We start from the raw sequence: 24,593 nt of genomic DNA on the forward strand, positions 1-24,593 counted from the left end.
ACCTCAGGACCAGTGAGGCCCTCCCCAGGACCAATGAAACGGATCCCCTGTGGACTAGTTGGGGAAAGACTGGACTTATGACCCAAGAAGGAGAGAGGCCCAGAAGAAACCAAGGAGAAAGGCTGGCGCAGGGAGCCAGTGAAACCATCTTCCTGCAACATTTTTCACCTTTGAGACCAGGAGGCATAAGGAATGTGCGCCAGGTGGATTGGGCTCATCACTTGGAGCAAAACAAGCCCAAGAACACGCAGAATGGTCCATCAGGGTCCAAGATATCACTAGACAAAGAATTTGACCTTTAGGCCCCCCTCCCCACCAAGCGAGTCCTGGTGTGCATGGAGCGCCGCTGCCCAAGCTTTTCCAGCGACCTGGGGTGGGCCAGGGCCCAGGGTCACGGCAAGGAGAATTTGTGATTTTTATATGCCAGGAGGGGATGTGCGTGGGGCCCTCTCCCCAGTTTCCAGAGGGTCAGGGTACCACAACCACCAGAGCTAGTTTATAGATCCACCACACTTAAAGAGTGCAGGGGAGCTGTAGTGGCAGCTCAGCACCCTCCGGGGTCCTGAATTATTTTAACAATAGTACTGACCCTAAGTTTACTGGGACCCAAAAAGGATGACCCAACCACGAGTTTGATAACGTTTTTAAGCATTCTCAAGGATGGAGCATGTGCTCTACAGCTAGGAGTGCAGTGCCTTCTTGGGGCCAAGTCTATGACTGCTGTTACTGTGGCCTAAACGTGTCTGAAAGAGTGGGCATGGTATGCAAAGCCCTCTAGGGGCTAAGTCAGGGTCACCGTCAGTGTGGTCTGGAGGTGTTTGAAATAATGTATATGCTGTACAGGTGCCCTCTAGGGGCAAAGTTTATGGTTACATACTTTTTGAACCAAAGGTGAAGCCCTCTAGGGGCTGTTTTGATAGTTGTGTTTCCAGTGGTTCAAAGTATAGAAAAAAAGACAAAGACTCATGGAAGGTTTATTTTGTAAATGCTTTAGTTATATAAACATGTTGCCAATGATCAAAATGTACATCAAATGGTGCATGCTTTATTAACATCGATAAGTACATTTACCCAGAGTTATTGTTAATTATTGCATTTACTCCTAAAATGATTTTTGACATGCGGTTTGTTGAATTTAACCCCCTTTAGGGGGTCAGAGGGGATTACGCAATGTCATCATAAGGTATTTTCATCTGCCTTATGTCTATTTTTAAATTACCGCATAGTATAGAGTAGTGTGTGTGTAATAAATGTACTTTTCCTTTTTCCAAAGAAAAAGCGAAGATTGGGCAATCATTTATTGAATGTTATTATTGCGTGCCTTCGAATGGAGATTACTAGCCCACACCACCTCCTTGAGTAGGACTTGATCTGCTCTGCTCCTCTACCCTGAGAGAGTCAAGCACTACAATGGGTTTTTTGGTTCCCAGTGGAGGGCAAATGTGGACCCATTGCTTGTGCAGGTCCACAACTAATGGCCAGTTTCCTTACAGTACTGTTTACCTAATACGAAATAAATCAGTTTAGCAATCTTTTATACAATCTGCTATTGTTTTATTGTAAACACAATCTTGTGATTCTGGAGACAGTATCTGGACCACCTTCCACACTGTGGTATGGCGACAAGAGGGCGGCATATAACAAAACTTATTTTGGGGAAATTACATTGAAAAACGTCAAATGATGTATGATTTTGCTACTTGTATGTACAGATAGGAGGGTTCTCCTCCTAAAAAAGTGAGCCAAAACCACACTATATTGAACTATATTTTGGGATGCAACATTGATAGCGTATAGGCAGTCGATATCTCTGCCTTCCTAGACATCGTAATGTATCCATTTCTGTGCTTCCCTTTTTCAAATCAGTGTCATAAGGAGCGTTAGTCCTGTTTTAAATTAGGCAAACACATACTGCCAGTTCCCAAATACTAGGGCTGTATTCAGTAGGTCCAATTCAAAGAGAAAATATGTGAACCAACCCCCTTTTTTCCCAGTAGTACAGATGGAAAACTGTGCTGATCACAGTTTTCCAGGCTTAATCATGGAAAAGTCACTCATTTATTTATACATTAGTGTAGGAAAGAGCCCCTTTTTGACATGGTCACTCCCACTTTTTGCCTGTTATTTGATGCCATTTTGAACGAAGTGCCCTGGGTTCCTGCTAACCACATCCCCAGTGCCAGTTCTCTTTCCATAACACAAGGTAACTGTGCAATTGTTCCCCAATTGGCAGGACTTGTAGCACCTGTTAGTCCCTAATAAATGGTACCCAGGTCATGGGTACTAAAGATTGTTCCTAAGGGCTGCAGCATGTATTGTGCCACCCTGAGAGACCCACTACCAAACTCATGCCGAATGCCATTGCAGGCTGCGCGAAATAGTGCAGACAAATGTTAACACATGGCATGTCACACACATGGTGTGCCATTTCCACAGACACTGCATGCAATATATGTATTTGACCCCTACAGCAGGCCTTATAGCCCTAATGCAGGGTGCATTATATTACATATGATGACATATCTGCCCATGCAGATATGCCCCTGTGCTTTCTAGCACTGCTAGATAGTACAAGTGAACATCTTAAGTATATGTACTGGTCACTGGTCATTACGAGTTCCCCAGCTACATGATGACTTCACAGAAACCTGTGGTGTTGGGTATCAAACACCTTGTCTTAATAAATACATACTGATGCCAGTAGGGTGTTTATTGAGATATGCACACAAAGAGTACCTTAGAGGTGCCCCCTGAAAACCTACCAGCCACTTTGGGCCAATTACGACTTTTCGGCAGAGCGGTGGAGCGGCGGTGCAAATCGCTGCCCCACCGCTCTGCCGAAGGTTGCCCTGCCAGCCCACCAGATTACGACTTTCAAGTATTCTGGCAAGCAGGCAGGTTGGCGGTCCCATGGCAGTGCCTCTTTACTGGTGGTGGTCCCATTAAAAAGGGCACTGCAATGGGACCACATTACAAGGTTCCTGCACAGCATGGACTCGAAAGCCCATGCCATGCAGGAACCTATGTGCATACACACGGGGGCACATGTTATACCCCAGAGTGTATGGACATGAAGCACAGGGGGGCTTTCACTCCTACAATGTTTACATGGAAACTTGTAAGATGCTTGGTGGGACCGTAGCAGTCCCGCCAAGCATATAGTGGCCTCTGACCACCCGTCTAATGCCTGGGAACGGAGGATCCCTGGTGGAGCCGGCGGTCCCAGGGTGGTCCGACTGCCGAAGTCGTAATCGGATGGGTGAACCTCCGGTGCGGCAGTGGCTGGATCTGCCGCTACACCACAAGTCTGGCGGTCCTCGGACTTCTAGACTCGTAATAGGGCCCTTAGTGTGCTGACTGACTGGTATCTTCCAGCCTGCCACCACAGACACGTTTCTGACCCCCTGGAGGTGAAAGCCTGCGCTCTGAGAGGTCAGAGACAATGCCTGTTCAGGCGGGGGTGTTTACACCTCCTCCAGAAGGATGGCTAGTGAATCTATATACCAAGGCCCGAGGCTTTAAAGCCTCTGCTGCCTTTGATATGTGACCCAGCTTCCCCCAGATCTGGGAGATGCCTCCCTTTATCCTGACGCCCATCTACCACCAGGGCAGATGGGAGATTAGCTATGCAAGGAGGCATGGTGCACTACCAGGCCAGTCACACCCTTAAGGTGGGCTTCCTGATGTGCCTCATGAAAGAGGGATTCCACCATCTTGTTTTTGGTGGAATTAGGAACCATGGGACAGGATTATGTCCACTCCTCACAGTAAGTGGTCATTTAAGGAGTGTAGTGACCCCAAGGGTAAGTAGGCCATTGGCTACTACTCTCCACTCCCCTTAATGCCCATAAATTGAGTATTTAGGTGGCCCTCTGACACCAGGAACTCCAATTCATAAAAGAATAGGACAAAGAAGAGCCGAAAAAGCGAGAACTGCGGACTGCTGGTGGACTCTGGCACCAAATCCTACCTGCCTACCGGCTACTGTCCTGGCAATTGCAACAGTCCGACTCGTTCTGCAGCTGGCATCCTCCAAAAGCCTTGGAGGGCCTTCAGCACTTCACCAAGCCATCTGCATCTCCCTTGAAGTGGAGTAGCCACTTGCCTGCAGGCACCGACCGCAAAGTCTGGTTCACCATTCTACTGTTAACCGGGTCCACCGACTCGGCAGTCAGCCGGGAAGTGGTCGCCGTGCTCCAATAGGTCAGATCCATCTCCCCACCAAGTGAGAAGATGCCAGGAGCAACCAGAGCTGCCCTGCACCAATACCTGAGGTTCCAAACCCCTTGCAGCAACCAAAGCTTGTTTGAGTCGAATCGTACCCCAATGCTGCAAAGACTGATCAGCTGATGAGGAACGTCCATACAGCAGAGACCAGCACTGAGAGTGGCCCAGCTGTCCTGTTTTTCCCCCTTTGCAGGTCTAACATAGAACTGTGGGTTACTTTGACGCATGGGCACCAGCTGACGAAAACCTTCTGCCCGAGCTTCCCGGCCCGAGACCTCGACAGCCGACAGTGCTCCCCTGCTCCCAGGATCCCAATGAACTGAGTCCCCTGTTGGGAGCTCCTGATCCTGATCCCCTCTGCAGCCTCTTTCTAGGGGACCCTCCTCTTTTCCTATGGTGTAGCGTGCAAGGCTACCAATCCGTCCAGCACCTTGGCACCCGGACGCTCCAGGGCAGGTAAACCCGAACTGCTGATGGTACTTTGGACTTTGGTCCCCTAGCACCTTAAGTACTAAAGGTGACCCCTGAGATTAGTTTGCAAATACCTGTATTCAGTATATGCTTTTTTCTCCAAAGGGAAGCAATACTGCATAAAAACGCATTTGTGCTACAATTTTACATACCTGTACAAACTGATATCTCGAAAAGTACTTACCCAATTACGAAGTTCTTGGTGTTAATATATATTCAAATACCAGTTATTTTTCCTAATTTGGTCTCGAGTGTCTTCTTGAGTGTGTGTCTCATTTATTGACTCTGTGTGTTCAACAAATGCATTAACATTTCCCTATGACAAAATCAAACTTAAAAAAAAACATTTCCCTATGATAAGCATAAACTGCTCACCCACACTACCACAAAAGAGAGCATTTGAGATTATACATTTCTGCCCTGTAAACCAATAAGGGTCTACTGGACTGTCAACATAGTTTACCTCATTTTGGTATACCACATAAAAAGCCAGCTTCCTACATTGGTGGATCAGTGGTGGGATACAAGACGTTGCATTTGCCTAATACCCCCAATGCAGAATTGAATGCATAGTGCAATACCAAACTGGGAGAACCTAATGTGTATCTAGAATATCACTTTTTGTAACTCTTTTTTTTTTTTGTCCATGGGGAATCAATTTCCTAGTGGTGATTACACTTCTCCAACACCCCACAAATCTAAAAGGTTTTACATCGACCCTCAACTGATATAAAATGTGTTCCATTTAGTGAAAGGCAAAGGGTCTGACAGGTGTTTGTGAATGCTCACAGACACGTCTGCTGACGTTCACAGATTCTCAAGTCAAAGCATGCCTTGAACAGGCCACTCCCCCTCCAGGCACCCACTTTCCTAAATTGCGTTAGATTTACTCTTGCCTATTTCACTAACCCCCAGTAATACTAAGCAGAAATAAGTCCGTGCAGAACTGCCTGGTCACGTTTTGTGAATGTCTTGTTGTTATGAAAGCACATTTAACTCAGAAAATGACCATTATGTGCTGTTAGGTGCCAGAATCACTGCAAAACCCTGTACCTGTCTGATATCTCTATACTCGGGTGATGCTGGGGCATAAAGAGCTACCTTTAAGAGATACCTTTCCGGATAAAGAGATACCTTTTCAGATAACATTGACGAAATGATTGAATTAAAGATTTCTAAAATTCAAAATTCCCTTGCATAAATGCTTTGTTATGATACATGGGGAAACCCAAAAACTACTGGAAATCTGCAGACGTCTGATGTTTACGGTAACCAGTGCCTAATGGCAATAAACACCAACAATACATGCCTCCTCAATTGACATGTTCGTTGTGAGTGGGGCAGAATAGATATATCATATCATATTTTAGGAAATGTCTTTATGAACAATTAGGTTGTGTTATGCAAGGTCTTTTTGCAGCCAATGGCGATAAAGGAAGTTCTATTTTTGGGGGGGGGCGAGTGGTAAGTAGGTTTTCACTCACCTTCCCAAAGTCAAGCCCAAGAATCCACAATAGAGTTCTTGTGTGGATATTTGAACGAGGACTTTATGATGAAGCATGCCACTAGTAACCCTAGTGGGTGAAATTTCTAATAAAACCGTAGAGTGTTTTTTACAGGTGGTTTTAGAAGATGGGAGAAAGCACCTAGCGGTTCCCACTTGTTGATTCTTAGGATAAAGGAAGTCCACCTTTCAGTAGTAGATTCTGGAATAAGTAGGAGTTATGTATAGAGCTTGGCTGAGCAGGACATCCAACCATATTGGCCGGTGTACCGTGTGCTGTATTTAGAGTGCCGTTGACATCAACGCACTCTAGATATGGTGTACGCGCATCTGCCAATTTTTGTTAGATAGCTTGCATCCACCAGAATCTAAATAGCCCCCACTTCTGGTGTGGTTTGGTATGGCCTTGTGTTGATATCTCTCAACGTAGGTGTTGTGACCTACGCTGACTTTTTTGCTAGAAGTTTTTATTTTTTAAATACTGTGTCTGTTCTCTGTCTGTTTTAGCACCTGCAGGGACGCCAAACCATTTTAGATAAAAGAAACACCACACATGCCTGGTACACCCACACACAGGAGGCCTAGGGGGTAATTATTATTAAGGCTCCCTGTTTTCCATTTTTACAGATAAATACAGGCAAGAAACCATTCATGTTCCTGTCTGTATTTATTGTTAAATGTGGAAAAAATGGAAATTGGGTTGCATTTTGAGTGCTTCTAAATACTCTTTGCCATGACTGCCAGGCCAATAGTTGTGTGGATTAATAGTTAAGGGAGCTAATAAAGAAATGAATTTCAGTAAAGAGGGTAAAACAGCAGTAGATATGCACAAAGCTGATACTGAAATGTGCATATTTTCATATAAGTGCATTAATTTATCTTTCGCAGGTGTTCTTATCACTGAGAGCTGGCAGGCATTCAAGCAGGAGTGCATACTTATCGGTTAAATAAATTTGGAAATATACCAGTTTTAGCTTCATTTTCTTACAAAACTCAAAATAAATATGGATAAATATAGATAAAATTACCAAAAAATAAATATGGATAAGTACAGACGGAAATGTTAAAAAAATAAACACAAAAAAACCGGGAGCCCTAATCTTTCTGCTCGCCTATTCCTGCTGATACTTTCATATAAAAACAAAGCCAAGGAACACATTTTCCTTGTAATCTTTTCTGGCAAACCAATCAGAAGGTGGGAGGTCTGCCACAATTCCACCAAGAGATTCTCCAGAGTATGGACTACCACAATATATATTTTCCCCAAGTTTTCACTACGTTTTCTGTGGTTGATAGCTGTTACTTTGGTGCAATAATCTTGGTTGATGACGCAGGGTTTATGTTTGACCGTGAAACAGCATTCATTATTAAGAAAATGCGTTATAAGGAGTGAAAGTGTTCTCACATTTATTTTTATTTCCAGAGTGTGCCTATATTAATCTACAAAAAGTAAGGGTGCCAGAAAAAAAAACCTTAGGACCTAATCCACAAAAATAGTAAGTCTGCACATGCAAAGTTACACACGTGTCTGGGTGCAATTCTGGGTCATTGTAAAACTTTTTTGAAGTCCTGCTGGAAAGCTGCACCAGTGGTACAAAAGGGGGTGGTGATGGACGGAGCATCTGAATCAATCAAACACTCACACCCAGTCAAAAGATCTGGGTTAAATCCATCACCGTTCTTTAGCTCACTCTGCCACCCCAGTTCAGACATGGCTATATGCAAATCAGTCTGACCCTGTGCCTCATGGGAACAGTCCAGCCCGAACTGCCAAGCCATGTCTTCCCTGGACCGGAAACAAGCTTCCGAGGACCGGTTTCTGGCATTCCAGCCATCTTCAGCCCGGCTTGCTTGAATCCAGTGGCAAAGTGAGCAACGGACTCACGTCTGAGCATACCCTGTCACACTTATGGCGGCCAAAAGCGGTACAGACATAATTTAGGAAAACTTTTGGGAATTCCTGTTTTCCCCTTGGGAAGTTCTATCTGCATAGCTGTTCGTGTTGTACAGTTACACATACTGAAATGCTTTTTCTGCTCATTATAAATATTTCCCAATATGGAGTCATCCATTTGTCCACAAGCCCACTAATATTGGGGGTGTTCCTTTCCTTTCCCATAATACAAATGATTTTACTCCAGACTATTTCCAGAGTGGGCAAGGGTCGGAGATTTTTAGATCAGCCACAACTTTTGAGTTTGTGAGTGTTACAAACTTAACCAAGAAACCCTACCCTTGAACATTCACTCCCCAGGATTGAATGGAATTTACTCATGTGCAATATTACAAATCATCAGTTACCATTACCTAAGAATAAACAGGCTTGAAAGAGCTTTTCATCTTTCCAATATCTTGCACTCAAGAAATCCAGCCATGCGCTTGCGCAAGTGAGTCTGGAAAGCGTGAGTGTTTTTTTTGCTGAGAGAAAAATACACAGACACCACTGAACAAACATACTGAACTATTAAAGGATTAAGTAAGAAAGCGAGAGTGCCTCAGATCAAACTAACTTTGACAGGGCAGCCATTTATATGTGCAAACAGTGTGTGTAAAGGCCTATAGTTTGTGCCCGAGGATATGTTTCTCAGTTGCCACACTCTCCTATTTGCTTTCAACTTGACTTAGCTTAGAATACAGTATAAGCAGGGGCGGCTTCTCAATTAGGGCAGAAGAGCGTCAATTTACTGCTTTCTCGCAGTGCGACAAGCAGAAACATAAAATGGTTCTTAAATACCATTTTATGTTTCTGCTTTCGCCGTGCGAGAAAGCAGAAGGGTGTGCCTGGTTGGGGGCAGGCGGGTCAGGGCGTGTGGCTTGCCCAATGCTGTGGGCCCTGACTGGTTGGTCGGCCCTGTTTGGTCGGCCCTCTAGGGTTGACCAAACCAGTCATGCGCACTCTGCAGTTTCTCTATGTAGGCTGCATGCAGCCTAGAGAAAATGGCCTCCCTACAGGCGCCCTGGCTGGGCGCTGTCTTCACTAATCACAACTCATCCATTGCAGTGTTGTGATTGGCTTAGGGGAGGGGAGAGAGGCTGCCTGCTTGCTGTTCTGCCAGAGGCAGGAGAGCAGGAAAGGAGCAAGAAAACGTGGGACCCGCCAGGAGCGGATGGGGCGTGGGACACGTGTATTTCTGTTGATATTTGTATGTGGGTCTATCTGCCCTGCTTCATCTGCAGGCGAGAAGGAAAGGGAGTTTCAGCTACAGCTGGTAACCCTTGTCCTGAAAGGTATAGGCGAGGCGCCATGTAAGGACAGAAACGGAAGTGTGTGCTATGTTTGCACATGCGCAGAACCAAGTGGAGCTTCCCTGACCTGCCTAGCATGTGTGGTGCCGATCAGTTTTTATCAATGACCGCGGTCGAAGTGCATTTTAAAAAGTGGTCTGGGCCGGACTGACCGTTCCGGGCACCGGGCAATCTCCTGGTGCGCCGCAAGGGTGGGGACCGGTTTTGGGCCCCGGGGGGGCCATTTTTGTTACAGGGCTGTTTTTGCAGCATAGGTGCAAAATCGGCCCTGTATCAAAATCGGCCAAAAACCGTCCCTGGCAAAGAGCTCGGTCGCACCCCCAACCAACCCCCGGGGGGCCGGCCGAGCACTTTGCCAGGGCCGGTTTTGGTTCCCAGTCCGGCCCTGAAAGTAGGGGAGCTGTGATGCTCTGCAGAATGCGGCGGGGTGAAAAAACTAAATATTCTGTAACTTTTTTGGGTCTTTCACCTTCAGTAAATTAAATGCAAGTAATTTTAATCAGTGAGAAATGTGCTATCATACATTATGAAACCTCTATTAGTTAATGCACTGCAGATTTCTGTGTGTGTATAACCAGAGAGCCACAGAATAAAATCCTGGTTGGTGCAGTGGAGAATAGTCACTTGTATGTGTTTAGTGCTACAAGGTCCCAGTATGAGACATAAAGCACTGTGGACATGCAAGTCATTATTTTAAACTTGTATCACACACAGTTAAAGATAGGCGGCTACAAAATGCACACAATGGTTTATGATTTTTAAAAAAGTGCTTCCAAAATATAGATTTTAGTAATGCCTAGTGCAATTGTTTTTTTTCTTTTTTACAAAGGTCCTTTAAAAGCACAAACATCACAAATTAGCTCGCAGTTCCTTCACAATACCAAGAATACATGTATGTCATCTGGAAGCTTCAAGTGAATCCATCAATTAATTCCAATACCAGCTTCCAGGCACTCTTTATATTTGCATAGTGACCAGTTGTACACATTTACATTTCTTTAAGGAAAGCAGAATCCCTGGCAAGAAAGCATGTTTAGCTGTCCGCCCCTCCCTCGGTTTCACAGATCCGGATTCTCCCTGTCTTCTATGTCAGCTGAAGCATTTTAACTGTCAAACTTAACCGTCCTAGGACGGTTTTCTCACACGAAGTAGGGGAACTGTTTTTCTAAAATTAAAAAAAGTATGGGCACGTCTTGCCGCTCCGATTCGCCCCCCCCCCCCCCACTTCGACCACTGATCACTGCCAATACACAGGCTATTTTAAGCGGCCATGCTGTTAATTTCTGGTACTCTCCTTAAGACCAGCATGCATCGTTTTGATAAATTGGACGTCTACAATCTGCCAGAAACAGAACATGATGACAGAGGATCTATTTATTATTGAAAATGAAGATCCGTACACCCCCACTTGAAATTAAAGTTTAGTTTTTTTCGCATTCGTAAATTTAAGGGGTTTTTTTACATTGAAAACAAAATTAGAAAATGGAGGAATCATACAAGAGATTGTCCGTGTCTGAGCTGGCAACACCCAGGGGCGTAGGACAGGGAGTGCGGTAGGTACGGGCCGCCCGGGTGGCATCACTGATTGGGGTAACAAAATGACAAAAATATGTTTTTGGTTTTTTTTTGTTCAATAATTTTATTAAGATTTTAAAAAGATAAAAACAGTTAGGTACAGTTCATAATGATACCAATATGAAGAATAAGGAAAAAACCACAAGTTCATCGGGAGACAAAAATATGTTTTTGAGTTTAAAAAGCTTTGTTTTTGAACTCATATTTTTGCCTTTTTTTCAAGCCGGGGGTGACAAGAAATGTTCTGCACCGGGTACCACCTGACCTTGCTACGCCACTGGCAACACCTTTGCTCCTGATAATCTAGTCATTCAAATGAGTCACCCACACTACCCTGCACCCATAAAGTAGGAGAGAGACTTGGCCAGCTGTGTTTTCTTTCACAGCTAGTGGTCCAAATGGCTAGCTGGTGGACGAGAAGTCCCGAGTAGTTCCTTTAGTTGTGGTTGCTTTTGTGCTATTTCTGTTTTATGCAGCAAAAGCTCTGCCCAGGACATTGGAGCACTTTACATGAGCAGCAGGTTTCATTACACATGGTCCAGATCTTGTTTTTAAGGCGTGAGGAGATTAAAAGATTTACCCAGATACACAGGATGTTGAGCGATACCAAAGCTCCAACCTGGTTCTCCAGTTCCAAAGGCAGCAGCTTTGTCCGTCAGGCAGTGCTTAATTTGTGCCAGTCTTTGCCGGTGCTGGGCTATTTGTAAACGGTGGTGTGTTAATTAAATATGGCCATGTGGTGGCGCTGTGTGTCTGTTTTTTAGCAGAGTTCATTGGTGGTGCATTTAACTATATAAAATACTGTAAATAATAATACATCTAGGGTTTCCAGGCCATCTGTATAGTTTAAAGTGACACTTGGGCAGTGCCAAATACAATAGACTTGTTTGAAATTTCTTGGGCCCTTACAAATTAAGCAATGTTATGCCACAGCTCCTCCCACTTTTCGGGGTCTCTGTCCTGAGGGATTTTCCTGATGAACATCTAGCAATAGGGTAAAGCTTATTCTAACAGATTTGTCAGTTTGTTCTTGAACCCTACCAGGCTACACAGATTTCTGAGGTCAGGTATAAGTGCTAAATTGAGGAAAGAAGTGCTCGTTGTGAAGAGGGAAGTGGGGTAACTGGGGTCAGTGACATTTTTTCTCCTATACGTGGCCTTTAACTGTAAGATTTTAAAGTTATTAACTTTATTTTTAATACATGATTTTGGATGGATTTCCTCTCATCGCTGTTTAAGGTTGTTTGAATGACGTCACTTCTACCAAGGGCTTTAAAATCATTGTCTTCTGATGTTGCTTCCTGTGATGCCATTACGAAGCCAAGGGGCATATGAGGTCACTTCCGCTAGTGCTAGGAGTTAACAGTATAACTGAACAGAACTTCAACCCCAATTCAGAGTATGTCTACAGTGGTGGAAAAGTTTATTTTTGATTCTTTCCACTGAGGTTCATGAATGAGCCCGGCTATGTTATCACAGTTTTTTGTTTAAACATTTTGTTCAGATTTATAAACTGGATTTTAATGTCAAATAGGTAGATCTGCACAGATTGATTATATTATCAGACAGAAGGAAGCAAACAAACTAGATTGTGTCCTGTTATCGAAATTCAATTCTACCAACTAGCCCCACTTACCCCAGAGGTCCTCAAGTAGTATCAACTACATTGAGTAGAACAATGCACTGGTAAATTAAGTTATGTTTTTGGTAACTTAACTCAGACAGGAAGATGCTGCATAAATTAATTGTAAGACGTGAAGTTCACTTTTTACTATATACAAAAACCTAGGATGTCGAAATAAAATAGAGCATGTGAATCATACTTGGGTCATTCAGTGTGTGCACTGAGAAAATAATAGCTATGTTCATTGACATGCGGTCATTGGTAGTATATCATTAAAAAACTGAAGGCCGCCCAGCGGTGGAATTGTGGGTGCCTCTGCAACACCAAAACCTTACAATGATACTTTGTCTGTCTATACCCTCAAAAGCACCAGAAACCTGCAGACTTGACAAGCAATGTAAAACCACCACTCTACTGGTATAAATGTGGTGATAATTATTGTTACCGACAAATTCTGTCAGTACAAACCACACCTCTGTCTCTGGGTTCAAGCCAGTAGAGGAACTTGGCACAACATGTTCAACACTGTAAGTGTCATTTTTTTGTGCTCAGTGAAGCACACGTTAGTTTTGTAATCTTTCTTCCATTCTTGAGCCCTACCTCATACATATGTTTGTGTTGGCAGTATTTGAATGTGTCAGCAGTCCTGGTCATAGCACATGAACTGGTTTGTTTCTGTGGTATTTGTGAGCAGAGACGTTTTAAGGCATGGCAAAGTGGGCTCTGGCCCAGGGCCCCAGCCTTTCAGGGGCCCCCTGATAGTTTCAGGGGCCCCCTGATAGAACCAGCTCTGATCTGCAGAGTCTTGCCCTGATGACCTTGAATTGCTTGTTTAAAATGCCACTTTCCTTTGCTTTATTTTCAATGTGGGTGATATGTGTGTCTATTACAGACATTTTGTATAGAAATGCTGTGTTAATGTTTCATGTAAAATCCATAAAATTGTGTCTTTTAGATCAAATCAGAACCTCACATATGAGAAATGGAAGAGTGTCATAGAGATCATTTGCAATAATATTAGCGAGCAGCTGCTGTGTTACAATATTGAAAACACACGTCACTGTCCCTGAATATTACATGTAAACACATTTAGAATTTGGACGAGTGTGCCTCTGCACTCCGCCAATGAGGGCATGAAAGAGCTGAAATAGGATCATGAATGCAAAACTGTTCCAAACACGGGCCCCCAAATATGCTTGGCCCAGGGCCCCCGAAACTCTTAAGATGTCGCTGTTTGTGAGAGCTAGCATCACATGTAAATATTGCTCCCACGGTTCTGTTTACGTGGCACAGTCAAAACGACCAACCAATTTAGGTACTACAAGCACACACCTATCTATGTACTAAGGGCTACAAAGAATGTTTTACGAGGTTTATTCCAAGTGTACCTGTCGTAATAATGTGAGATTGCACCCACAGTGCTTCCAACTGTTTTTACATTCCGTTGTCAGTGTTGCGGCAAGACCTTGAAACTTTTTGAGAAGCTGTGGTTTTTTCAAAGACGTTTAGCCATGTCATGGGCTAGAGCGCTTGCAACTTCCTGATGGGTGTTTTAAGGTCAAGCCTAGGCAGGGCCCAAGCGCTGTCTTTGAGACATGCTGCATTCAGTTTGTGGGCTTTAAACAAATCCAGCATTTTTCATTATTTGTTTTGTCAGCTTTTCTAAAGTTCTTTGGTTTTGTTGGTGAATGGTTAACATTTGTCCCGTCTTTTGGCTGTTTGGTTCCTGCCCTGGAGACAGCCCATGCTACAGCGATCCTTTCACTTTCCGCCATATGCTTATTTTCGGTGCACTTCTTTTTTTATTTATTTAGTTTTGGTTGCAACTCTCCTTCCCGTCCCGCCACCCGTGTCGTTTAATGTGAGCCTCCGGTTGCCTGGTCAGTGGTGTGAATTGAATTTCTCCCACGCTGTTGATTGCTTGTATATTTCTGTTAATAATAACACAAGAAGGGTACAAAGTTCCCCGATGAGAGTGTGAAATACAAGTGAGTGTAAATGCGTGAGTAGCATAGATAATGGTAAAAAGGGAGGGGGAATTCCCTTTTTGGAACTAAAACCCTCACACACCCAGCAAGCTAGGTGTCTTGCTTTATCATATGGGTTCTGCTCCTCGTCAGACTGTCGCTGCAATGTCTGACGGGCACCCGCGAAGGGGCTCTTTATCGGAGATTTTTTGTTCCAGCCATATGGTGCATGCGTGTGAGAAGGCAAGTGAAAGTGTAGTCGTGAAGTGGTGGTGAATAAAAAAGGTGGGTCAGTCCAAAGAGAACTTTATTGGCGTGGCTAACTCCCTTGATTAAAAAGGGGTGAGAGGGGAGATATATGCTGAGACAGAATCACAACAAAATATCCGCTTCAGACAGGCAGCCAATGGTGTATGGCACAGCAGAACACGCACAGTACCCAGGTACACTACAGCTGCTATTCGAACCTTTGACCCTTGCAATCCTCACCAGAGCTAAGCGACCTACGCTGGTTGTGGTGTCAAAATTGTGAAATGTATATAGTGCTTACTTCCCCTATGTGAGGCACTGAATCTCTTGCGTGGGTAGCATCTTGTGCTGAATGTATGACGGAATTCTACATGCGTTTTTCACGAATGCCTTAGGATATCCGTCATTTGAACGAATGTCTTTAGCACGCATTGTTCTGCACACAAGTTGCTTTAACAACTTGCCTTAGGGGGACGCGAATAGGACACATTACGACATAAACATTTACAACGCATGCCTTTGCAATGCGGTTTTTACATCGCAACATCCATTACAACGCATGATTTTACAACGCATGCCATCACAACGCATTCTTAATAACTACATTTACAACACATTCCAAGAAAACGCATTCCATTAGAACACATAATACTTTTAGAGCAACAAGAGCGTAAGTGTTGGTTAGTGTAAGGGTAAAAATTACTATTCCCACTCCAGTGAGTGCAACAGTTGGGTAAGTGTTGGATAGGGTAGGGTAAAAATTACTATTCCCACTCCAGTGAGTGCAACAGTAGGGTAAGTGTTGGATAGGGTAGGGTAAAAATTACTATTCCCACTCCAGTGAGTGCAACAGTAGGGAAAGTGTTGGATAGGGTAGGGTAAAAATTACTATTCCCACTCCAGTGAGTGCAACAGTAGGGTAAGTGTTGGATAGGGTAGGGTAAAAATTACTATTCCCACTCCAGTGAGTGCAACAGTAGGGTAAGTGTTGGATAGGGTAGGGTAAAAATTACTATTCCCACTCCAGTGAGTGCAACAGTAGGGTAAGTGTTGGATAGGGTAGGGTAAAAATTACTATTCCCACTCCAGTGAGTGCAACAGTAGGGAAAGCGTTGGATAGCGTAGGGGTTAAAATTACTATTCCCACTCCAGTGGGTGCAACAGTAGGGAAAGCGTTGGATAGCGTAGGGGTTAAAATTACTATTCCCACTCCAGTGAGTGCAACAGTAGGGTAAGTGTTGGATAGGGTAGGGTAAAAATTACTATTCCCACTCCAGTGAGTGCAACAGTAGGGTAAGTGTTGGATACTGTAGGGTTAAAAATTACCATTCCACATTACTTACCTTATAATGCGCTGTAATGGCATGCGTTGTAGTGACATGCGTTGTAATGACGTGCGTTGTAGTGACATGCGTTGTAGTGACATGCGTTGTAATGGCTGCTTTGTAATGGCATGCAATGTAAAGGCTGTTGCGTTGTAATGACTGCATTGTAAATGTAGTTCGTTGTAATGGTAGTTTCCGGGGGGGGGGTGCTGGATATTGGAATATTTTTATTTAATATTCGAGCTCCAGTCTGCACAAGAGTAGGAAAGGTGTTGGACTTTAATTCTAACACCACTCCACCATTGCGCCCCCCTAAAGCAAGTCGTTGTAATGACTTGCGTGCAGAACGAATGCGTGCTAAAGTCGCGTTTGTTCTGTTGCCGGCGCTGTGAAGGCACAGCATGATTCTGGCTTCGTCCTAAAGGACGTTTCCCTCCTGTGCTATGTAGGGTGCGTAATTAGAAAGGTGTTGGCCTTATCCTATGTGGGAAGATGTAGTGTTGGCTTTCTAGTTTATTCACTGCTGTCATCATTTAGAATGCTATCATTCATGATGACAGATTAGAATGTTGAGTTCTCAGCTATAGTCAATTGGGAGCTTGGGACCGAGCTGACTGGTGACAGCTCCTGGTGGGGTTTTACTTGATCTTAATCTAATTCCTATTATCTTAATATATATATATAAATGTCCACCTTGTAACATCTTACTTAATAAATACCTACATCTACAAGAACCTACGTGACCTGATCATCATTTAACTTCACTACAGAAGACTTCACTGATCACAGATGCAGTTACTGTGTTGTGGGATGCACTGAGCTTAGGGGCGTGGCTGATGATAAAGTGTGAAAGATTGGAATTTAACATTCAAATACAGCAATAAACTACTGAAAGGTGACCAGTAAACGTTTGGGAAGAGTCTTCCACTATGCAACAGCCCATGTTGCTGCATTTTTAGAAAAGTTTGTTCTGTTTGCGCAAGAAGAATTCTTTGATAAAATATGCAAATTATGTAGCAACTGATAGATTATGTGGCAAGTGTGGCAAATCCATAATTATGAAAAAAACTCTGCAGAATTGCATAATCCACCTGTCATTTTGTCTCCTCGTACCTACTTTCCTTTCTCAATACCCTGTTCTTTGTTTCTCCCGTCCTTCTGCCTGTAACCCTGGACCTTCTGCCTCTATTCTCTGCCCACCTCTCTTCACTCTGTACTTCCAACTCCCTCTTGAGCTCTACATTCTCTCATCGCCCTTGCATATTCTCTCCCTTCGCGCTCCAACTTCTATATTTTCGTAGTGCTCTTCTCACCTACCCTTATTTGACTTTTTCATTTCTTTCCTCACTTTCCTCTCTCTACCTTGTTCCTCTACTTTCTTATTCCCTTCACTCCGCCCGGTCTTGCTCTTTCCCTTCTATATTCTGTCTGCACTGTCGCTTTATACCCACACCTTTTTCCAGGTAACAGCTGTTATGCTTTCATTCTCTGCCCCAGTCTCATTTTAATGTGTTACAATGTAGATTTGCATGTTTATTCAATGCCAAACTCTCAAGAGAAGGTGTTGCTTTGGCCTGTCAGTCTCATCCAAAGGTCTCGTTCACTTAGTCCTTGCAGCATGCATATGATGTCACCCCCTCCACCTACAAATGTTGGAAGCCAAGCTACCAACCAACTCTTTTGGGCCTGAGCAGACTTTCCAGGAAACCCGCACGTCGGCATTGGAAAAAATGCAGCACTTCATGTTTTTTGGTCTCGCCTAGACAATGTCTTATTTGGTATATGAAGGTAACAAAAATGCTTATAACACTTTTTTGTTATTACTTTTCAACATGCTGCTGTACAATATAGCTTAAAGACATTGGCAACACTCGCGGCCGGCATGACTCGTGGGTGGGGGTGAATTTAAAAAAGAAAAATATATATATTAAAACTTACCTCCGGTCCAGCGTTGCATCTCCTCTCTCAGCACCACACAGGAAGCAGGCAGCCTCCCTCTCCTCCCCTAAGCCAATCACAATGCTGCAATGGCAGCGTTGTGAATGGCTGGGATGCCGACCGCACAGGCGTCGATGGGAAGGCCATTTTTTCCATGCAGGCTGCTTGCAGTCTACATGGAGAACATAGAAGAGTGCCTATGATTGGTTTGGTCTGCCCTGGGCCCTACCAAACATTGAGCGCCCAAACAGTGGGCAAGCCACTCCTCCCCTGCATGGAGCAGGACCACCCACCCTCCTGCCCCCAACCAGATCCTTCTGCTTTCTTGCAGTGCGAGAAGCAGAAACATTAAATGGAATTCATAATACCATTTTATGTTTCTGCTTCTCGCACTGCGACCAAGCAGTGGGGCAACACTTCTCCGCCCACGTGGAGGAGCCGCCCCTGATTGACACACCCAATTGCTCTGCCTAAAAACTTATAAGCTCCCAAAAGCGAGACCTATTGGGTATGCCCATGCTTGATTGAGAATGCATTCCATCTCAGTGACACATTTTCGTTCCTTGCGGTATTGGTGAGCACATCCTGTGTATTAGCATACATGTTATCCTCATCCTCTTTTATCTTGTAGAAGTTGAGGTTAGCTGAAGTTGCAGAAAGGCGTACTAATTCTTTGGACACTGATATGTTGATGAGGGAAAGTCTTTACTGGGTTACAATTCTGCTGAAATTTACTTATACAGTTCCTTGTTTCTTTAGATGAATAAAATTAATGTCGACATTAGCAAGCATAGACACAACCAATGGGTTTGAATTCTGTAGGGTGTGCACAGGGATGCTCATACTTACATCCCTACAGACAACACACCCACAGCGCCCTTTGTTAACTGGAGGCCAACATACAAAGAGGCACCTATTCAGACAGACCAACAGGCCTGCAGGCGTCTGTGCACACAAATCAATAGTCATACCCAAGTATATGCGAGAGGGGTGCAGGGTGATGTGCAGTGGAGAGCATACCGTAGTGCTCATCGGGGAGAACAGAATGATGTGTGCCCCGGGGGCACTGGTGGAGTATCCGGGGGGCCCTTGGTGATGCCTCTCCTTGTGGGTGATGTTCTTTATGGAGCCAGTTATTGTGTCCCAGAGAAGCACCGGCTTATGCACCTTGGCAGAGAGAACTGGGTGATTTGTTTTGGAGGGCACGGGATGTTGAGCATGGAGAGGGCACTAGATGGTGCAGTTCTGGGCGAAGGCCAATAAGCAGCAAGGCGCACAGCAAGATGTGATGTATGCAGTGCTTAACTTGAACCGGTGGTTGCAGGTGGGGCCCACCACACTCATTTACGAGGACCAGCACTTTTCTTTCTATAACAGACTTTGATACAAAGCAAGAGAGGAAAAAAACACAAAAGAAGGTTAGGAAGAGGACGGCACAGTCGGAAAAACAGTGGCAAAGGTAGAAATCAGGGATGAAAAGGTACCTGCAAGAGTGCGATAAAGAAGCAGGAAGTGGGGAGCGGTAGATTCAAGAGGCTTGAGGTGGAGTCAGGACTATTTAGCCATGGTATTCAGCACCATGAACTTCTATATGTCCTGCTGTGGGTTTCTGAGAGAAATCTTGGGCCCAGCACTTATTGTTTTACAAATTAAGCACTGCGCCGGACAAATTTCTTACGTAATATGGTAAAGTCCACATTGTGCACTCCTGCCGCTGGATGCAGTTCTAGATTGTGAATTTCGTACTTGATTAACTTTCATTTTCTATACAAAACATTCATTTAATGTAAGTTCAAAACAGATCAGTTCATGAAATAGAATTTTGTGTGTAGCTATATGTGCTGATTTCCCCCTCAACTTTATAGATAAATAAATGCACACTACTATAAACCATTAGGGATTTATAAATTAATCCTTCGTTATAAGACTGGTGATATACTTGCGAGATCAACAGTTTATCTCCACCTATTCTTTTAAGCTCAAAGTACACCTTTTTAAAATAAATTTAAAGTTCTTTTTGCTGCCTTTTTAGAAGAAAAACATTGACAAAACGTGTTGTCTTTTTTTCAGAAAAGCTAGTATTTTTTTTAAAATGTTTTCATTACTTGTGACCGTTGCAAAAGAAAGCCAGCGGCCATTTTACTCAACTCATGGCCAAAAATGATATCTAGGTGTAAATCCCAACATGCTAAAAGTTCAAATAAGTGCTTAGCACTGGTGTGAAAAAAGCCTTGGCACTTAAAGGGTTGATAAAAAAAATGTATATCAAAATACAATAGAAAAAGTTTAATCGTTTTCCATACTGGAAGTTGTCTCAATTCTTTGTGCATAAAATGTATACTTATTCTAAATATGGTTAGCTGTTTATTATTTAGTCTTTTTAACTCTAAAAGTGCATTGTCCCATATCACGTTCTTTGAATTTGTGGGACAGCACAGCCAATCAGATTTAAAAGATTGGAGCCCATAACTACTGGCAAAGCATCTCACTGAAATCACTGTTGGTGGGCAGAGCTCTAACTGTGAGAGGAAGAGAGCGAGGGAACCGGAAGTAGATGTCAGCCATTGCACAATTCCATGTTGATAGTACCATTGTCCTTGGGGACGCGTCCGTGTCGCTAGTTATTGTTCTTTACCATGCTTGTGCATCCTCACATGTGGTTCGATGATTATAAAATTCAATTACGAGCCTGTAACTAGAGTTATGTAATGTATCTTGACGTTTGATTTCAAACTATGGGTTTTGAGGCACATATCTCGAAAAGTATGTAAGTGCTGGAGATGTAATTCTTTTATTTTGTTCCCCTTTAGGAGGTTTCATCAGCTTTAATGGATCTTGGCGAGTTCAAGGGATCTTAGCCATGTCGCGTTCATTGGGCGATTACCCGCTGAAAAACCTGAACGTGGTCATCTCTGACCCGGATATCCTGACCTTCGACCTGGACAAGCTTCAGCCGGAGTTCATGATCCTGGCATCTGATGGCCTGTGGGACGCCTTCAGCAATGAGGAGGCGGTGCGATTCATCAAGGAGCGCTTGGACGAACCTCATTTTGGAGCAAAAAGCATAGTGTTGCAGTCCTTCTACCGCGGTTGCCCCGACAACATCACGGTCATGGTGGTAAAATTCAGGAACAGCAGCAAAACAGAAGAACCGTGAATCGTCCAGCTCTCCACACTGTAGCATAAGAAGTGGACTTCATATAAACTGTTGGATTTGAGATTGGTAGGAAAATTGTAGTAACTGCCATTAAGAGTGTACTCACACCAAAAGAAAAAACTCACGCTTTGTTCTGTATTCTGTGAAAGCAAATAGAGGACTGCAGTTCATATTTCTGAAATAGCTACAAAAATACCCCCACTTAACAGCCCTTTTGTGTACATATTGCCAGTATTATCCTTCATCTTCAACACCAACCTTGTATAAAATGTCCCTCCTAGCTTTTAAAATAAATTAACTTTTATGCAGTATTTTATTGGAACAGAAGGAGAAAGAGTAACACCGGTCTGCCATTTTCCCTAGTGCCCAATCTGTATCCACCTCACTTTTTGTTACAGAAATATGGACCCGTCCACATGCGGGGTAGTCTGTTTTCCCACAGAATAAAGCAAGAGATGGAGTAGCCGCTGGTATCTAACCCTTGGATAAATAATAGTGTGTGTTTGCTATTTCTATTACTTGAACGCATGACACCTCTTAGCCAATAAGATTAGATATTAACCGCTACACAAACATGCCGCTGTGGTCGATGAGCTCCTTTTGTAGTATTGTATGTTATCGCGCTGTACGTAAATACGCCAGCATTTCACCGTGGTGTATAGAGATATAGCCCAAAAAAATAAATTGCCTTAAGTTTATTTAAGCCTTTCCCTAATGTCACCTTATCGCCTGCTACCTTGGCACTGGCCTCAACAAATCTGCCATATAAGATATCTAAGAAAAAGTATTGCTTGTGATAAAGGCCATTACATTTACGTGGAATGATCTTAACAGCTTGTGGGTTTAGGAAAATCAAAATAATCACCTCCTCCCTGAATACCTTTAATTTATAAAAATGAAACAAGAAACCCAGTACCACTAACAAGGGTTTGCCTTTATTTGTATCCTAAAGCCAGGGCCACTCTAATTATGTGATTTTGTAACTGTGGCGTTTTCTACATAATAATTGCTGCACTTGCCGCATAATTCATTTGCTGCATTATCTGCAAATTTTAACAAATAATATGTTTCTGGCACAAGAGGTTCAAAAGTTACTAAAAATGCAGTGACACGTGTTTCTGCGCAGTGGGAGGTCCTTAGCGAAGTGCTAACTGGTTTCTTTTGTGTTACTTATTGCTTTATTTGTGTTTCAAACTGGTATTAATGAGATAAACACTTTTGCCCAGATAGTGTCAACATTTGTACCAATGACAAAATAATGAGGTAATACTATCACAAAAAGTGCTGCATTATGCTGCATAAGTTGGCTTTTCTTGCTGTTAATTACTCAGCTATGCTGTATCATTTGTTTTTCCCCTGCTGCATGATTTCTGTGGCCCTACCTAAAGCCCTGAAAGATTAATTATGAATGATAAACTACAAATGCTTCAGCAACTGAGAGTCAGGAGGCACTGTAGAAGACACGTAATAGTCCTTTTTAATATATATTGAATTAATAATTAACTGTTGTTGTGTTCATCTCTAAATTTGCCGCCAGACAGTGCCAACTTCTGGCAGGCTTTCAAGCTCCAGTGTTGACAATTAAGTGCCGGTGCGGAGCACTGCAAACCACCAGCTCAATTTAAGTACTGAATGGGCCCGATGCAACGGCCCCTGCTGCACCAATGGTAGCTAAGCCCCTGCTGGTTTTGTTGTTACACCAGTATTCCTGCATTTGGTGGTACCACTGGTTCATACGTAGCTTCCTTTAACACTAAATAAGACCGTGTTTTTACGCATTTCCAGGTACCAAACTTATTGCGATGGGTCAGGCTGTGGAGAGGTGCAGGTGTGCTTTAATGGTGCCCGACTCTTTTCTAAAACTGCTGTGCATCTGGTGGAAAACAAAGGTACTGCAGGGGCGGCAGCGCTCCTTGAGTACCAGCGAAGTTAGAATCATGCCTTTACTACCCTCTGAACATGCAAGTGTACTTTCAGACTGGGCAGCATATTCCTGTACTCCTGCAAGGCATCGATTGTTTACGTCTTTTAAATAGAAGAAAGTAATGGTGAATTTTTAATATACGTGAAGGACACAGATTACTATTTATATAGCGCTTACCGCTGCAAAGTGGGACGCTGAAGCGCTTACTTGAACGGATAGCAAGCTACTCCTTGTAGGGTGTGTGGTTGGAAGAGAAGTGTCCTTGTTTTAAGCCTATGTGGGAGGTGTATTCATATCACATCCACTCTCAGTATTTTTCCCGCCCTTCACATTGTGAATCTATAAAACACTTTACATTAAACATCTAATAGTAAGGAAAGGGAGAGCTAAAATTAAACAAAATGCCGCTTAATTAGCTTTCACGTTTTAAGACTGAGTGTAAAGTGAAAGAAGATTTCCGGCATAAGATAGTCGCTTCGAAAAGCAGACTAAGCCTTATATAAAGTGGTGTACTGTAGCATTTCTATAGTTCGTTACTAGGCCCCAATATTCTGTCTGCTAAGAAACCTTGTTCTGAATAAATATGAAAGTTTACCCTATCATATATTGGTGAGAAGACCCCAGATGTAGATTGTAAGATATTGATTGTCAACAGTGTTCAATCTAGTTGAAATGTAGTTCTTGCAAGAACCTTGGTCATTTGATGCAATTACCCCTATACAGCAATACTGATGAGCGGAAAACACAATTATTAAAGTTTGCGAATCCCTTAATCTACAAAATAAGTAGTGTTTAACATCAAGCTTCCCAGAGTCCATATTTTCTCTTCTTTTACCAATTAATTCGGGTAAGGGATGCTACTAGAAGAAGATGTGGCCCAATGGCCTGCTCTTCCTACTTTGGAATTGGGGACCCAGATTTGTGTCCTGGCGTCGGCTTAAAATCCTCTGATTCTGGGCAAAATCACATAATCTCCCAGTGTCTAATAAAAACAAGTAATCTTTGTTTGTTTGATGTAATCTGGTGCTGATGTAAAACTCGCTAATGTACTTGGGCCAAGTTCATGCATTCAAAAACTGCAAAAATAAAAAAATAAATCACTTTTCACACTGACAGTATTACCCCAGTGGTGTTTCAATGGTGTTTCGCGGGTCAGTGTGAGGCACTGAAGAAAAGTGGATGCAATTAAAATTGTTTACCTTCGTATTGTACATGCTCAGGGTGCCATGCAGAGGTCGAAGTGGGCGGGATCTGAAGGTCCCGGCGTGCTCATGCTTTTTTTAATTTACAAAAACCAGTTCCCCCTACTTTTTGTGCAACCCTGCTAGGACGGTTAACTCCTTCGCTGCTGATGACGAGCTGAGCTCGTCATCAGCCACGGGTGGC

The 24,593-nt window shown here is 43.4% G+C and overlaps 1 protein-coding gene across 1 annotated transcript in view; it reads left to right on the forward strand.

The window, feature by feature from the left end:
• The window catches only part of PPM1L (protein phosphatase, Mg2+/Mn2+ dependent 1L), a 505,802-nt gene extending 481,482 nt beyond the window's left edge, over positions 1–24,320 (forward strand). The window contains exon 4 of the mRNA XM_086944343.1: positions 20,937–24,320. Within this exon, the coding sequence (XP_086800469.1) occupies positions 20,937–21,283 (347 nt within the window). The 3' untranslated portion in view covers positions 21,284–24,320. The remainder of the gene's footprint in view (positions 1–20,936) is intronic.
• The last annotated feature ends 273 nt before the right edge of the window (positions 24,321–24,593 follow it).

The sequence above is a fragment of the Lissotriton vulgaris genome, chromosome 11 (genome assembly GCF_964263255.1).
Source record: "Lissotriton vulgaris chromosome 11, aLisVul1.2, whole genome shotgun sequence".
NCBI classification, from domain to species: Eukaryota; Metazoa; Chordata; class Amphibia; order Caudata; family Salamandridae; genus Lissotriton; species Lissotriton vulgaris.